The sequence below is a fragment of the Culicoides brevitarsis genome, chromosome 2 (assembly GCF_036172545.1).
Source record: "Culicoides brevitarsis isolate CSIRO-B50_1 chromosome 2, AGI_CSIRO_Cbre_v1, whole genome shotgun sequence".
Classification (NCBI taxonomy): domain Eukaryota; kingdom Metazoa; phylum Arthropoda; class Insecta; order Diptera; family Ceratopogonidae; genus Culicoides; species Culicoides brevitarsis.
In genome coordinates, this window is record NC_087086.1 from 17,714,399 (window position 1) to 17,730,167 (window position 15,769).

At 27.0% G+C, this 15,769-nt stretch overlaps 2 protein-coding genes across 2 annotated transcripts; both read right to left on the reverse strand.

Annotated features, from left to right (window-relative positions):
• Nucleotides 1–3,449: 3,449 nt before the first annotated feature.
• On the reverse strand, nucleotides 3,450–12,324 carry LOC134829742 (zinc transporter ZIP3). Its single transcript, XM_063842977.1, has 4 exons — nucleotides 11,828–12,324; nucleotides 10,500–11,616; nucleotides 10,395–10,439; nucleotides 3,450–3,945 (listed from the first exon to the last, which is right to left on the reverse strand). The coding sequence occupies exons 2-4, from the start codon at nucleotides 11,593–11,595 to the stop codon at nucleotides 3,854–3,856; spliced, it is 1,233 nt and encodes a 410-aa protein (XP_063699047.1). The 5' UTR covers nucleotides 11,596–11,616; nucleotides 11,828–12,324; the 3' UTR covers nucleotides 3,450–3,853.
• A 958-nt stretch (nucleotides 12,325–13,282) lies between these two features.
• LOC134829929 (c-Myc-binding protein homolog) lies at nucleotides 13,283–15,299 on the reverse strand. Its single transcript, XM_063843228.1, has 2 exons — nucleotides 15,137–15,299; nucleotides 13,283–15,006 (listed from the first exon to the last, which is right to left on the reverse strand). Exons 1-2 carry the CDS (start codon nucleotides 15,146–15,148, stop codon nucleotides 14,383–14,385), a joined length of 636 nt encoding a protein of 211 aa, XP_063699298.1. The 5' UTR covers nucleotides 15,149–15,299; the 3' UTR covers nucleotides 13,283–14,382.
• Between the last annotated feature and the right edge of the window lie 470 nt (nucleotides 15,300–15,769).

The following is a 15,769-nucleotide window of genomic DNA, read 5'->3' on the forward strand; positions in this document are numbered from 1 at the left end:
GTGTCACTTTGTCATTTTGTGTAAAAATTTCCCGTCTGTATGTCAGACTTTAATATTAAAATTGCTTAAAATCTACTGTTTCTACCTCGAGTTTTTTTTGTGCATTTTACATTGTGACAGGTCAGAACTATATTTATTTTACTTTTTTTTCCATAAATGACATAATGATAGTGTTTCGTAGTTACTGGCTGCAAGTCGACGAGTCATTCTCATGTCAAGGCGTTATTGTGCAGGTTTTTATTACATTTTCATTTGAAACAAAGGAAGTTTTTCTTGTTTTTTTTTTTGCTGTAATTTAAAGTGTAATGGCATAATTTGAAGGAGACACGTTGACATAAATTTCAGAAGACTTTGTTTGCCTGCTTGGGACACAAATGTCGAGTCCCTCAAACCACACCACAAATTCTATTGCAAATCAAATTGAAACCCCAACACACAACACACATCAATCAATTTTGTCCGAAAATGTTTTGCATCAAAATCAGATTCCTAAATGTACCAAGAGAAAATTCACATTTAATTTACCACCACACTTTTGCTAATAAACTCGTCTCTCTCTGTCTGTGTGTGCACAAAATGTAAATTCTAATGGATTGAAAGCCTTTCAAAAGGTTTCAAATTACACAAAATACCCCAAAACGTTACATATTATTGTGTATGTCAGGAGGCGGTATGTCAACGAGTGATGTGTATTTGTGTGGATTTAAAATAAATAAGCCTTTTTTAGACGAAAATTCCCGTTTATTTGCATTTCTCTGTGAATTCCTACGTTATTTGCTGAATAATAATCATTACCTTTGCCAGAAAGTGCATAATAATTACCACATTTCAGTAAATAGTAGCTATCTGCAGTTGTGTAGTGAAAATGTTGTGAAAATGATGAAAATGTATGTCGGTTCGGTTTCACTATTATATACATTAACATGTTATTAAGAGGATCAAATGTGCACTGTAATTATTATATTTTCTGTGTAATGTCGAGTAAAATGTACAGAAATTCAATATTCACCTTTATTCGTCGTCCTCTCTCTCTCGTTCTCGCGTTATTTTTATCCAGGGACGAAAAATATATGTTCTAAAAATCATTTTTTTTTACGTAAAATATATTTTAAAAAAATACGAATGAGTTAATTGATAAAATATTAGCAATTTAAAAAAATTTGATGGAATAAATGTAAAATAAATAAATTTTTTGGAAAAAAAATTAAATACTTGCTTACTCAATGAAAATTTTAAATTTAATATTTTTTTTAAATATAAAATTTTATATATTTTTGGAAATCTATAGAATTATATTTTTTTTAGAGATATTATAAAAATGTGAATATTTTAATTAAATTTTGACTATAAAATTTAAATTCTACTAATTTTATGTACATGAATTTTAAAAAGCAAAGTGAAAAAAATATTTATTAAATAAAATTATTTAATTTTGTTTAAATATTTTTTAAATAAAATGGGGTTCAAGGGAACTAAATTTCAAATCAAATTAAATCTCTTAAAAAAAAAATCAAAAATATTTTTTTCATCCCTGTTCCATTTTTCTGTTGAATTGATTTTAAAATGAACTGCGAAATATTAATTAAAAATGGGTAGCGGCAGGTGATTGGTATGAGAATCTTTTATCTTTATTTCCATTTGAAAAAAAGAAATCTCTTAGCGAATTTATCATCGTTTGGATATTTATTTACGTTTCATGCCCATTGAGAAATGTCATGATCTTCCATTTATTCGCATTTATTTTAATATTTATGCAAATATTGTGCAACAGCAGCTTCTTTTATTGACATAATGCGTCTATTGAGAGTCAAAATTTAATCCATTTCTATTTATTTTTCATGGTTTATTATTGCCGAGCACTATTTTATTTTTATTACTTGCAAAAAAAAAATCAGCCCGAAGCCTTCTTTACCTTTCGTAAATCTTTTCCACACATTTGTACCCAAATAAATTTCTCTCTAGACACATGACAGGATGCAGGTAGAAAATAACGAACGAGAGACAACAGCAAAAAATGTGTGTGTGGCAAAATGGAAATTGATACTGTGAGTGACGGAACTAGAAAATGCTTTTATTCAATTTATTTATTCCGATAAACTATAAATGTTAAATATATAACAGTTTTTGTCTGTTTTTTGTTGATTTTTTGCTCGTTTTCTTCCTGGAAGGTAATTTTTTTTTTGAATTGAAGTTTAAACATTCAGAGAATTTTAAATGATGGTTTGATTAAGAATAAATAAGTCGAAATTCAGAAAGAAATTTTTTATTCAATGAATATTCATTCAAGAATTAAATTATTTTATTTGAAATATTATTTTTTAATTTATAAAATCAAAAATTTAAATTAAAAAAATTATCGAGACCGAAAATAAAAAACGAAAAATTTAGATAAAAATTGATACCTATATTTAAAAATTTTATAAAATTATAAAAAAATTATTTAATAATTTTTTTTTTATAAAATTATTATTTTAAAAATTATTTAAATTAGTATTTTAAAGAATAAATTAATTTAATTTGATTTAAATTAAATTTAAAATCTTAAAAAAAAAATTAAAAATAATTTTTAATTCAAAAGCTGGTAAAAATTTAATTCATTTTTTTTTAATTATTCCTGAAACTCTGCAATGCATATTGCATAAAATATTAAGTTTGACGTAAGTGATGACTTAAATTCGTGTAATTGAAGTTAAAGTCACAATTTAAACTTAACTGTCCATTTTAATAACTTTAACAAAGAGTCATTTTTGAGAATTAATTAAAATTTAAAGATTCATAAATTACATCAATTAAAACGAAAACTTTACCAGATTGTTGCTTATAATAAATAGTAAATGCGAATGTCTCAGGTGATTTGCGGTTCTATCTCTCTCTACACACATGCAACCACAAACGCAACCCCAAAACAATACGCTCAATTTCACTGCATCCGGGAACATAATTTGCAAACGACAAATCGATGTTTCCCTCAAAATATGATTATTATTCAGCCAAAATGTTGCGTAGATTTGTATAGATGGCCAGTAAATAAATAGACAAATGCAATGAATAATGATTATTGTTGTTATCATTATTATTTAATATCATCATTATTATTACCTGCTGCTCCACATGCAGATGTCTGGCATCCTGATTAATTTTATTGTAATTAAGTGGTTCCTTTATTTTCGTATCACATATATTTGTTTGCGTTTAGGACAACAAATAAATTTTGTATTAATTGGTGGGTAAATAATTTTATGAATTAGACTTTTAATGATGTTTAATTATTTTATTGATGAAATTGATGACTTTTAAAAAAAATACAAAAAAAATCTTGAATAATCAAAATTTATTTTTTAATTAATATAAAATTATTTCCAATTTTTCGTAATGTTACTTTTTCATTATAAAATAATCACATATAATTTAATTTAAAAATTAACCAATTAATTATTTATTTTTTTAAACTTAATTTTACTAAGAAAAAATTTCCTTTTTATTATTACTATTAAAGATTTTATCGATTTACGAAATTTTAAACAATTAATCTCTCTTTTTTTATTGCTATAATTATTTATTTCTACTTTTTAATATTAAAGTAGGTATAAAATTTCAAGTCTTCTGTTTTCTAGCACAAAATCTAGCACATTAAAACTTTTCATTTTTCATTAATTGTTTAATTCTAAATTAATTAATTGCAAAAAAAATACTAAAAATATAAATAAAAACATTAAAATCTACGGTTTATGGCATATTAGCTCCCTCGTTTTGTACCAATACATTTTTTTTATTATATTGTAGCAAGGGATAAATTCTCCATCTAGGACTTTTTTACTTTGTGATGACCTTGGCTGACACGTAGGATCAAAATTTAATGAGCATCATGTCCGTGCTCATGATCGTGTGAGTGTGAATGCAAATTGTGTCCTTCTTCAGCGCCTCCGTGAGAGTGTTGATGTCCAGCTAAAATTAAAAAAAAATTTTTAGTAAATTGAAAAGAGTTTTTATTGATTTTTATTTGAGTTACACCCAGAAATCGTAAAATATTTTTCTTTTAATTGTCTCTACCGCACCTCGAATGAATCAAAATAATTTTTATTTAATTCTATCAACAAAGTGACGCGAATTGAACCGTGACTGTAAAACTATTTTCGTTTTTTGTTCTGTCAATTTTTTTTTCGTACGTTTTTTTGGGTGACAACAATAGAACAAAAGATTTCAATGACAGAACAAAATTGTATGAAAAAAATTGCGTAACAGAATTGCAAGGTGTTAACGATCCGTTGATGATTGCAAGAAATTTGTGTTTTTGGAACATTTTGGAAGGTCGTTAAACTGCCACGTGCCTTATGAGAGGCTCGTCAAAGCATTTTTTGTAGAGATTTAATTCACAAACAGGCTTCAACTGGAAATAAAAGTGATAATAAAACTAATTTTGTGGCTAAAAATATATTTTTTTCAATCAAAACTCTGCATTTTTGCTTCAAAATCTGTACAAATCTTTTTTGTCACGATTTGAAAGATGAGATTTCGATCACAGTTTTAACGTGATGTTAGCATGTGTGTAAAACTGAAATGAAATTAACAGATTGAATGACAAGAGACACAAGAAGAAGTCACGTTCGCAACAGTTTTGTTGTTATCGTGAATAAAAATAAAAAAAAAAGTAATAATTAGTCAATCGACAAAAAAGTAAATAAATATTTATTTATAAAGATAAAAAAAACAATCTCGAATAATCAAAGTCGCAACATAAGTTGCAAATTGACAATGTAAACAGAAATTTTCGTAAACAACAAAAAATGACGTCAAATGAGTTTTGCGAACATTTTAAGGCGTTTCGACGGAATTTCCACAAAAGACTCGAAAAATGATCAACATCTTCTTCTAGAGAAACTCGTACCTAATTATTTTGTTGTTTTTGTCATCTAAGCCGATTGTCATCGCGTTGATTAACAACAACAACAACAAAAATAATCTGAATAATATTGATGCTCAGCATTTGAATAAATAATTAGTAACGGCATCTTAATTAACTCTTTCGTGTAATTTTTTGGGTCAATTTTTGACTTGAAGTTGACGACAGCACGTACTTCTCGAGAAAATTGTATCGCACGGAGGTAATTTGTCACATTTTTTTTTTTTTTTGAGCAAATATCACGTGCATTTTGTCGCCTGTCTGATTATTCGATAATGACCTTGCATGGGTGATTATGAGACATGTAACAAAAATGCACTTTCTTTTAGGTTTTATTGCTTTTTTTCATTTGCGGTTAAAATATTTTATTCGTCATCGAGTTAGACGTTGATATATGAAAAAAAAGTGATGCACGTTTATGTATAATAGACTGTTGAACTGGACAGTAAATAACGATGATGACGAGTTTAATGATTTTTTAATTCATTCAATATAGATTTTCTTATGCGTTTTCACGTTAAATTGAGAAATTTGGCTCCATTGTGGCAAAAAAGTTTTTTCTTATTTCTAATAATTTTATAGGAAAATTAGAAAATTTATTTTTATTTGTTGATTTTCTAATCAGAAAAAATAATTTAAAAAAATATAATTTTTTTTTTTAATTGTAATTTAAAATAAATTAGAAAAAACAATATTTAATCAGAAAAAATAAGTTGAAAATTAAAAATAATGAAAATCAAAAAAAAAAAAATAATAATAATAATAATAAAAATTAATAATAACTAAATATTAAAAATTAAAAAAATTAAAATAAATAAATAAAAGATTTTTTTTAATTAATTAAAAATTTAATTTAATTTAATTTATATTTTTAAAATAAATTATCTTCTTTTACAAATTAAGAAATTTTATTTAATTTACAAAAATTAAAATTCTTAAAAATTTAAATAAAATTTTTTAAATAAGATTTTTTTTCAGCATTATATTTATTTTAATAATTTAAATTAAAATTTAATATTTTCATATTTTTTCGGCTTATTTTAATGAAAAGCACTCAAGTGACTTGTTACAAAAACTTTGAAAAAAAAAAATATTTTTGCATTATTTACACTAAAGACCGAACTGGAAATATCGCATAATTAACTCTGCCGTTTTTACTAACGATACCGATCGGAAATCCAGCCAAACCAGTTTCATTAAAAAGTAACAGTTTCGTTCATTCATTGATACGGCAAAAAAAAGTGCAATTAAGTCACACGAAGACTTGATATTGCAACGAGAGCTTAATGACCCGGTCAATTTAGTCATCAAGTCTAAAAGCGGCGCATGCATCGGAATTCAGGTAAGTTCTCTCTTGTTCTGGCCTTAAAAGGGCTAAAAACTAAAAATATGCTGCGCAATTGCATGCTAATGATCGATGCATGCACATTTCATGAACACGATGATGATGTTGTTGCGAAAAAGAGGTGAATAATCTCATAGATCACTCCAATTCACGTCAAGTGGGGTGACTTTGCGCGATTTTCAGTTGTCAAGTCATAAAATATCGCAACTGATAAAAACGTGATAATTGCCCTGGTTGACGTTCGTTTTGAACAATTTATTAATAATAATGCGAGAAATGTTTTATTTGAGCGGCAATTGCGAAATTTCGATCAAGAGTCTTGTTTATTGTTATTGCCAATAAATTGTTATTATTATTATTTTATTACAACTGACACGAGGATGATCAAAATTTAGAATGAAACAATGTAAATGACTAGATAATTGTGGGATTCCCACTAAATATTAATAAAACAGCTAATCATCAATTGTATTCACTTCGGTGCTTTTTTCATCACACATGTTATTAATATTTATAAATAAATAACAATTTTCAAATAAAAAGTTATTTTTTTCTTGTGGTTGTAAGTTGACCGTTCAAGCGTTCGGTGTTCAACATTTCCTGTCAATTACCTCTCCTCTCATGAATGAACAACGAAAAAACATAAAAATAGGAAAGTAAATTTGCAACAACATTTTTAATATATTTCTCTTGTTGCTTCTACTTAAAGCATACCGTGAATGATTGAAAATGAAGCATGTTTTATTATATCATTTTTTTTTTGCAGCGTTACTTTGTTTAATAAACCGCAAAATGAGTAATTTGCAACATTAATTGGGTGTGACTTTGTTCAAATTTTTATTTAAAAAAATAAAAAGTTTTTCAATGTCGTCAAAAATTGTTAAAAATGCAGAAAATTACAGGTAATAAAAAAAATTCCATAAAATATTTATTTAAAAAAATTAAAAGTGAGATTTTAGCAAAAAACGAACATTGCAATTTTTGAAATCAATTTTTTTAAATTGTTAATTTAATTGATTTTTGACAAATTTTTATTTTAAATATTTTAATTTTTTAAGAAAATATGAAAAAAAAATTATTTAAATTAATATTTCAAATTATTTGATTAAAAAATTTTAAATTAAAATTTTTTATAATTTTTAATATTTAAGGCCGCTTCAAATAAAAAAATATTTAAAAATTTTTAATTAAAATAAAATGGGGGGGCAAAATAAAATAAATTTAAAATTTTTAAATTTAAAATAAAATGTTGTAAATTTGCTCAAAACTATTAATTTTATGTTGAAGCATGTTAAATATTTATAATTTTAAAATCTTTATCTAAATCTTTAGAAAAATTTCATATTTAATTTTTTGCTGCTTTTTCAAAACAAAAAGTAAAATAATTTATTAATTTTTTTTTTAGAAATTTTAAACAAATAATTTTTCAATATTTTTTTTTTTAATTTAGTCAAAAATGATAAAATATATTAATTTTTTTTAATTGTAGCTTTAAAATAATTTTTGAAGTTTTATATTAAACTTAAATTAAATTAAATTTTAAATTAATTAATTAATTTTAAAAATAATAATTTTAAATTAATTAAATTCATTTTTTTTTTATTAAATTAATTAAAAAAATTTAAGAAAAAAATATAAAATTTAAAAAAATTATATCAGAAAATATCATTAATTTCAACCTTTGACACTTCAAAGAAATGATTTGCAATTTCCATTTCAACAATTTACATTGAATAAAAATCAAGAAGTGTCTAGAAAGTGAGCTTGAATGCAATTATCATTAACAACCGCTCAACAAACTAATCAATTACTTCACGTGCAGTGCATTCAATCCTCCTTTCTTTGTACATTTTTCAAGTGCACTCTTGTTTAAAGAACCTTTTAGATAAGCCAATTGAGAAAAAATCACGCTTTATAGCTATAAACTTGACAATATTGATAAAAAAAAAATAATATTAATAAAGAGAAACAAAGAAGGTAATTTTTTATAGCACAAAAAAAACTTGTTTACATTCAAATATTTGAAAAGCATTGTTGATTGTTTATTTTCATTGATAAACGATTAAATATTTATACGAAATAACCGGTGGAAAGAAGCGATTCTCAGAATTACTGCAACACAATATCGAGTTAAATAACTTTTTGCGGTTGAATTTTAAATGAAGGTGACTCAATCGAGTTGGCTTGTCTCCAAGCAACAAAAAAAAATAATGTCAAGATCTCTTCCCAGATTTCATTCATCAAATTTTTCTTCGCAGCAGGTTTAAAACGCTTCCGCCATCATTTGTCACCGGACGCTTATTCATGCGCCAGTTGTCATCATCTTTAACTCCATCTCGCTACACATCTTGAATTATGAGAATTATCGGCAACAATTATTTCAATGAAACAATAAGGCACGGTACCAAGGTCAGCAGCGAGTACCAAGACAGGCAGTAAGTATATTTAAATATCAAAAGTTTTAATTGTATATGAGAAGATATAAATTATCACCTAAGCCGTACGTTAAATGATACACGACACACTCACATGAAGATTCACACAGGCAACAAAGCATGCATGCTAAATTTTAATTTTTTTTTTCGTTCCTTGTCTATAATATTGTCCATCTTTTGCTCTCATATGACTTATTTGAATATTCTATCTGTCTCTTGAATTCTAAAAAGAATGCAAATTAAGTCTCGCACGAAGGTGTTGTTAGAGTTCTGTTATTTATTTAGCAAGTAAAAAAAAGTAATTATAATAATGTGAAGAACTTATCGGCTTTGCAACGTATTCATTAAAGTTATTATTGTTATTAATTATATTATTTAATTCAAAACACATGGAGACTAAAACACGCTAAAGCTTAGGAAGTTCAACAATGCAATTTTGCCGGTCGCTTTTTGAATGTAAATTGTTGTTTTTGTGTTACAATGTAACACTTAAGGAAGTGTAAATTGTCTCATTGAGAGCAAAAATTTAAATTAAATAAGATTTAAAATTAAAAATTAGAGCAAAAAAAAATTATTTTTTTTTACAAAAAAACTAATTTTTCTTCGAATTTTTGTTTGATTGAAGTTTAAAACTTCTACTAATTTAAAAATGATTTTAATTTCATAGACCTTTAAAGTATTAAGAATGAATGATGAATAATTTTTGAAAATTTTAAAGAAAATTTTTATTTTTTTAAAAGTAAAAATAATTAACTTTTGAACTAATTTTAATAAAAAATTAAATATTTTAATAAAAATTTAAAATAAATAATAAAAAAAAATAATAATAAAATTAAATAAAAATAAGAAATTTTTTAAATTTTTTTTTTCAAAATTGATAAAAAAAATGTACCATAAAAATTAAATAAATTCCTCGATAAATTTTAATTTTTTAGATTCTAAAAATTTGAAAATAATTTAATGAAAAATTAAAAAAAAAATAACATTTTTTTTTTGTTAAAATAGGTCAAAAATATACTAAAACTGCTAAAATTCTTTAAAAAAAATAAATTTTTTAATTAAATAAAATAAAATAAATAAATAAATAAGCAATTTTGCTTTCAAAAGATTAATATTTATTTAATTTTTTAAAATAATTTTTAATTAAAGTTAAAAACATTTTTTTAAATTGCGGGCTGATATTAAACAAAAATCGTTGGCAACAAAAATGCAAAAAATTGCAAACCAACGTCAAACGAAGTCAAAATCTATTTTTTTTTATCTAATCATTATTATTATATTCATTAATAAAAAAGAGGTATTCCCATACAATATATTTTTTTTATTGTACCAAAACTGTTTTTAAGGAAGTTATCAAGCAATAAAAAATATTTAGTGCTAATTACTTTAAAATTATTTCTGATAAGATTTTTCTTCATTCAAAAAGGTCGAAGAACTCTTTGAAACTTTCTTTGTCTATATAGTTTTCCGGAAAAGGGATTAATTTTTATTATCAATTAAACTAATCAATTAAGAGATAATAATTGCTCCAAATGAATCATTTTGATGCATGTGACGTTCTCACATAGACGTGATAAGTCGTAATCTCCGATTGTTACAATTAACGCAAAATATTACAAAATAAAAATTCACGTCACTTGATAAGATTATGAAAATTGCTTAACAGATGTTTTGTGCGATTGTCTGGGGTATTAAAGTCAATTAAACTACTTACTCAGAAGTTGCAGTCCAAACATGATAAAGTAACCGGCGACGACAGCTAAATGAATTAAAATTATTTTTTGTTTTTTTTAAAGGTTTTTTTCTTGAAAAAACTCACCGAAATACTGAATGATGCCGGATTTCTCTTTGGAAAGTACTTCGAAGAAGATGACGTAGAGCAGCGTTCCCGACGCAAGTCCCTGTAATATCACGGAAGGCACAGCAAAGGCTTCGGCGTTATTTGCCTCGCTCAAGAGGATGCCGACTCCGATGCCAATGGGCGAAACAATCGCGAAAATTATCACGTACAAGATGCCGAGCCACAATTTTGTGCGAATTACGACCAATTCGACGCCAATACAGAAGGCAATGACGAGTTTATGGGCTGACACGGCGCCAAACATGTACCATGCAGAGGCAGCAGTTGGCTCGAGACCCACGGCAAGTCCTTCAAAAAGTTCGTGGATAGAGAGCGCGAGCACAATTAGCAATCCACGCAACGACGACACCAGCATACTTTCGTCGTCCGTCGCTTTAAAGACCGGAATGTGGTTGTGGTTGTGCGTTGCGTGGTTATGATTGTGCCCGTTATGCGGATCTTTTTTCACAACAACCGCTTCGCTGCCTTTGGTTTCATTGTTGTTCGTTCTTTCGTCTTTTTGACTTTCGACATCGTTCGAAATTAGCTCCGTCGTGGAAATACTTCCGTTCCGGATTTCAGTTTTCTTCTTCCGTTTCAACAAGACACTTTCACGCGCATTGATTCCTCGTACAAAGGCACCTTCCAACTCGCCATTCGCTGCTGCCTTGCTTGAATTTTCTTGCGACAAGAGATACGTGTGAATAACTTCTTCGATCAAATAAATCATGAAAAATCCGGCGCACATCAAAAACGGCGCAAGACTAAAACTCAGATCGCCCATTGAACCTTTCGCTTGCAAACTTTCAATTGTTTCCGCGATTTCAGGTTGCAAATGTAAAAATGTCGTCGCCAGCAAAACACCACCGCCAAAGCTCAAAAGAGTCGAAATCACAGTGGAAGTTCGCGCGTTCTCATCAACGGTCCAATTCAGCCATTTGGAAAGCTTAAAAGGCAGCAAACCGAAAATTGTCGATGCCACGAAGAGAACTGTCATTGCGGTAATTTTGGCATACAAGGCGTTTCCATCGTCGTCGTGATCGTGATCGTGGTCATGATCGTGAAAATCTGCCATTTTTTGAAAATTTCAAAAGAACTGAAAAAAATCAAAAGAAATCAGGTTAAAATTTGACCCAAAATAATATTTTTTTTTATTTACTGAATTAAGCCGCGCGCCGCTCACTTGATACGAACGATACGTAATCAAGGACAAGCATTTAATCTCTCAGATAATCGGAAATTTTGATAAAAAGTTTACAATTCTCCTCAACGGTAAGCATTTTATTTTTAGTACAAGAAAGACTTACCTGAAAAAATAACAGAAAATTATAATTTATGCACGTTCTTCAATTGTTAGTTGCTGCACATGAATCTTCTTCTTTATTGTTTTAAGAATTTTTTTGTTTTAAAGAATCGACAAGAGAATCACCAAGCAAAGAAGCACATGGGCTATTATTATTAATTTTTATGTTTTTTTTTATTTCCTTGCTATTCTTGTCTCGTTTTCGATACTTTTTTATGTAACTTTTATTTTAATGAAAAGCTGTGCAAACACGCAAAAAACTCGAAATTCTTGTTTTATATTTATTCTTTTTATCGCCAATTCGTAAATAAAATCACTAGACTCTTCACTTTTCCTTTCTCTGATTTCACTTTCAATATTTTTTTTGCCTTTCTAATTTTTAAATTAATATTTTTTGACAAAACTGCCAATTAAATAATTCTAAGAAAACTAAAATAAAATTAATTTAAAAAAAAATAATTTATTTATTTTTTTTTTTTGTAGAGACACGACCATTTAGCTTCGTGCCTTGTCTGATACTGAACTCGATCAGTTCATTTCTGATAAATTTTTGCTGTTTTGTATGTTTTACCTGATGTTTATTGTGATTTTTTTTTGTTTTCGTGTATTTATAACTAATACATGCATAGAAAAAAGCGTTTGAAACAATGTGTTCAATACACGATCAGCAGGTAACAGTAACAAGTGTCGTTACGGTGTTTTAGTGAGTAAATATTGAAAGGCATGTGTGTGCATGTGGGATTTTTATTGAGAAGCTTATTAGGTGAAGGAGTGGCAGGAAGAAATTCTTTGAGGGTTTTGGTTTGAAAGAGCTTTTTATGACTTAGATGACTTTTAAATTGCTTCAAAAATTAAAAATTTTAATTGAACAAATTAATTTTTTAAGTTATTTTTTAAATAATTTGCTAAAAAATTAATAATTTTACTTAAAAATAATAATAAAAATAAATTTAATATTATAAATTAATACACTTTTTAAAAAATTATAATTTTTTTAAAAAATTTTTATTTTTTTTTTAAAATAATATTTCGTTAAATTCAACAATAAATTAAAACAAAATTAATTATTTTTTTTAATAAAAAATTTAATTAATAAAACTTTCTGATAAAAAAAAATTAATTAATTATTTAAAAAAAATGTAAATTAATAAACTAAAGAATTTAATTAGAATTTTTTATTGAATTAATAAAAAATAATTTTAGTTTTTCAAATAATTTCAATTTAAAAAAAAATAAAAGATATTTTAAAAATTTTACAAAATTAAATACATTTTTTCAATTTTTTTTAAATTTTAAATAAAATACAAATTTTCATTAATTTTAATATTTTTACCTCTAATAATTTTTTTTATATGCAGCTTCTAAATTTTTATAATTTAATTTTTGAGAAATATTTACCTATAAAGAAAAAATATAAATTTCACTTTCCGAAAAGAAAAAAAAAACTATTTTTGCTAAAGTCATATCATTTATTTATTTTTCATAATTCTTGCTTTTTTAATTAATTAATTTATTTTCTAATTATATTTTTATTCATTTTTTTCATATTTTTTTTAAGAATAAAGTACAGGAAACATTTTCTTTGCAAATAATTAAAATTCGAATAAAATATTTCTCTTCTTAATTTAATTATTATTTATTTTAATTTTGTCTTATCGCACAATTCACTTTTCTTTGAGTGTCTCTTCAACCTTCAACCCAAGAGTGTATTTTCAGATAAAGGAAAAAATATAAGAAATAACAAACAAGATAAATTGTACTGGACAAATGTTGCACATGTTACGTTTATGGCTGTTTTTTTATTGGTTTGTAACTTTGTCGTCTAATTATTTAGTTATATTGATTGACTATTGCTTTGAAATAAATTCTCTCTCTTATCGATTTTTTAAACTTAAATTTTATAATTTTTAATTTACAATAATAAAGTCTATTTAAATTTTACAAAAAAAAAAGTTAAATCATCACAAAACACAATTTAATGTTTTTTCTTTAAGTACCTAATAAAATACTAAATTTTTAAATAAATTAAATTATTTAAATTGGAATGTTGCGTTACGTTTCTTGTGACTGAAAATTAGTAATTAGGTGTGAAAATGCAGCAATGATTGTACGAGATAGGAAATTATCATCAACATTTTAGTGTGGGAGTTGCGTTAAAACTATTTTTCTCTCATTTTCTTTCTTATTTAGGAATCTTAAATTTTCTCTGTGCTAATTTTTTATATTTTTAACTTTATGGGCGGTAAAAAAATACCTGACAGCCTAACAACACACAAATAGTTTTTTTTTGTACAAAGCATTTGATTTACCCGGGGCGCGAAATTAATTGTTGGGCAAACGTTTTTTTTTAAAAGAAGCGATTTCTTGCCTTACGTTAAGGTTAATTTTAATTTTTTTTATAAATGGACTGGACGATTAAATTTCTTGCTTCCATCTCAAACATGAAAAAACGGTTGAGAAGGAAATTCATCGTTAATATTTTTTTAAGTACTTGTGACTGGCATGCAATTAACTTGACTGACTAACGCTCTCTAGAATTTAATTAAAGTCTTGTGTGGATTAAGTAGCTGCTTCTTTCGTGCCAGACGACGCGGTGTCCTCCGTATTTGTAGCTGTCGTAGTTGTTGTAGCGGCTGTTTCTTCCTGCGTTTTGGCATCATTTGTGCTCGGCGGGCTCACAGTTGCATCGGCAACGGGTGTCTCGCTGCTCTCTGTATTACTTTCGGGCGTGTCCTTCTTCGCGGGACTACCCTGCGTGGCTTTTGGCGTCTTCGGAATGGCACCCGTGGCAACAGCAGCTGCCTCAACGGCACTCGTATTCGAACTCGGAACACTTTTTTCCGCTTCCGCTGACAACGTTGCAATTGTGGGGCCATTTCCCGTCGCTGTGGGAACATTTGTCGTGGTTGTGCCTGGCGTCACACCGAGATCACTCAATTGTTTCCGCAGCACATCGATTTCCGCACGCGCCTGTTTAAGCTCGAGCTCCGTGTTTATCAGTCGTGATTTCAACTCTGACGAGGCACCTAAGACTTTTGCGTTGTCCGCAACTACTTCAACCAGTCGTTCGATCGGGTTTTCCGGTCGTTCGTCGTAGCACAGAACAAATGCTTTTGTGAGCGCATCCATCACCCCTTTGCGGTCCAAATATTTGCGGAAATCTTCCTTCGCTCCATCGATTGGCTGCAAAAAAGGGAAATGTTATCAGAAATTCTCCACATGATCAATAAAAAAAAATCCCAAAATCATCCTATATGCACACACACACACGCGCTGTACAGCCAAAGAGCGATAAAACCTTAGAAATTCTCACCTTAAACGACATCTTTTCTGTTTATTTTTTCGGGATTTTTTATTATCACGTTGCTCGTATGTACACGGCACACACTTATTTACAATTTTTTTTACTTTTAAACACGGTTACAAGACAAATTTCGGACTTAATTGTTTTTTCACGTTCAGCCTTTTGCGAGAAAAGTGACGGCAATTGTCGCACTTAACTGTCTTTCGACAAAATTCAACCCTGAGAGTCGCCCTTGAGAAAGATCATGCGGATATCATCATGATTTACACATGAAAGGTGTTGAATATCAATAAAAATCACTCCAAATTTGAAATTTTTAATTTAGGCCGCTCCAAATGAAAATCAAAAATAAAGTCCAAAATTTTTGAAAATAAAATGGGGGGGGCAAAATTAAAAAAAAAAAAATTTTTGAAAAAAATATTTTATTTTTTAAAAAACTAAAAAAAAATTTTCAAAAAATTTAAAAAAATTTTTAGCAATTTTTGATGGTTGAACAAAAATTTTTGAACTTGAAATACTTTATTGAAAAACGAAATCAAAATCTTCTTTGAAATTTTCAAATTAAAAATTAATTTAAAAATTTTCATTTTAAGATAAAAATTGAAAAATCAAAAAATTTTATAAAAAATTAAAAAAATTACT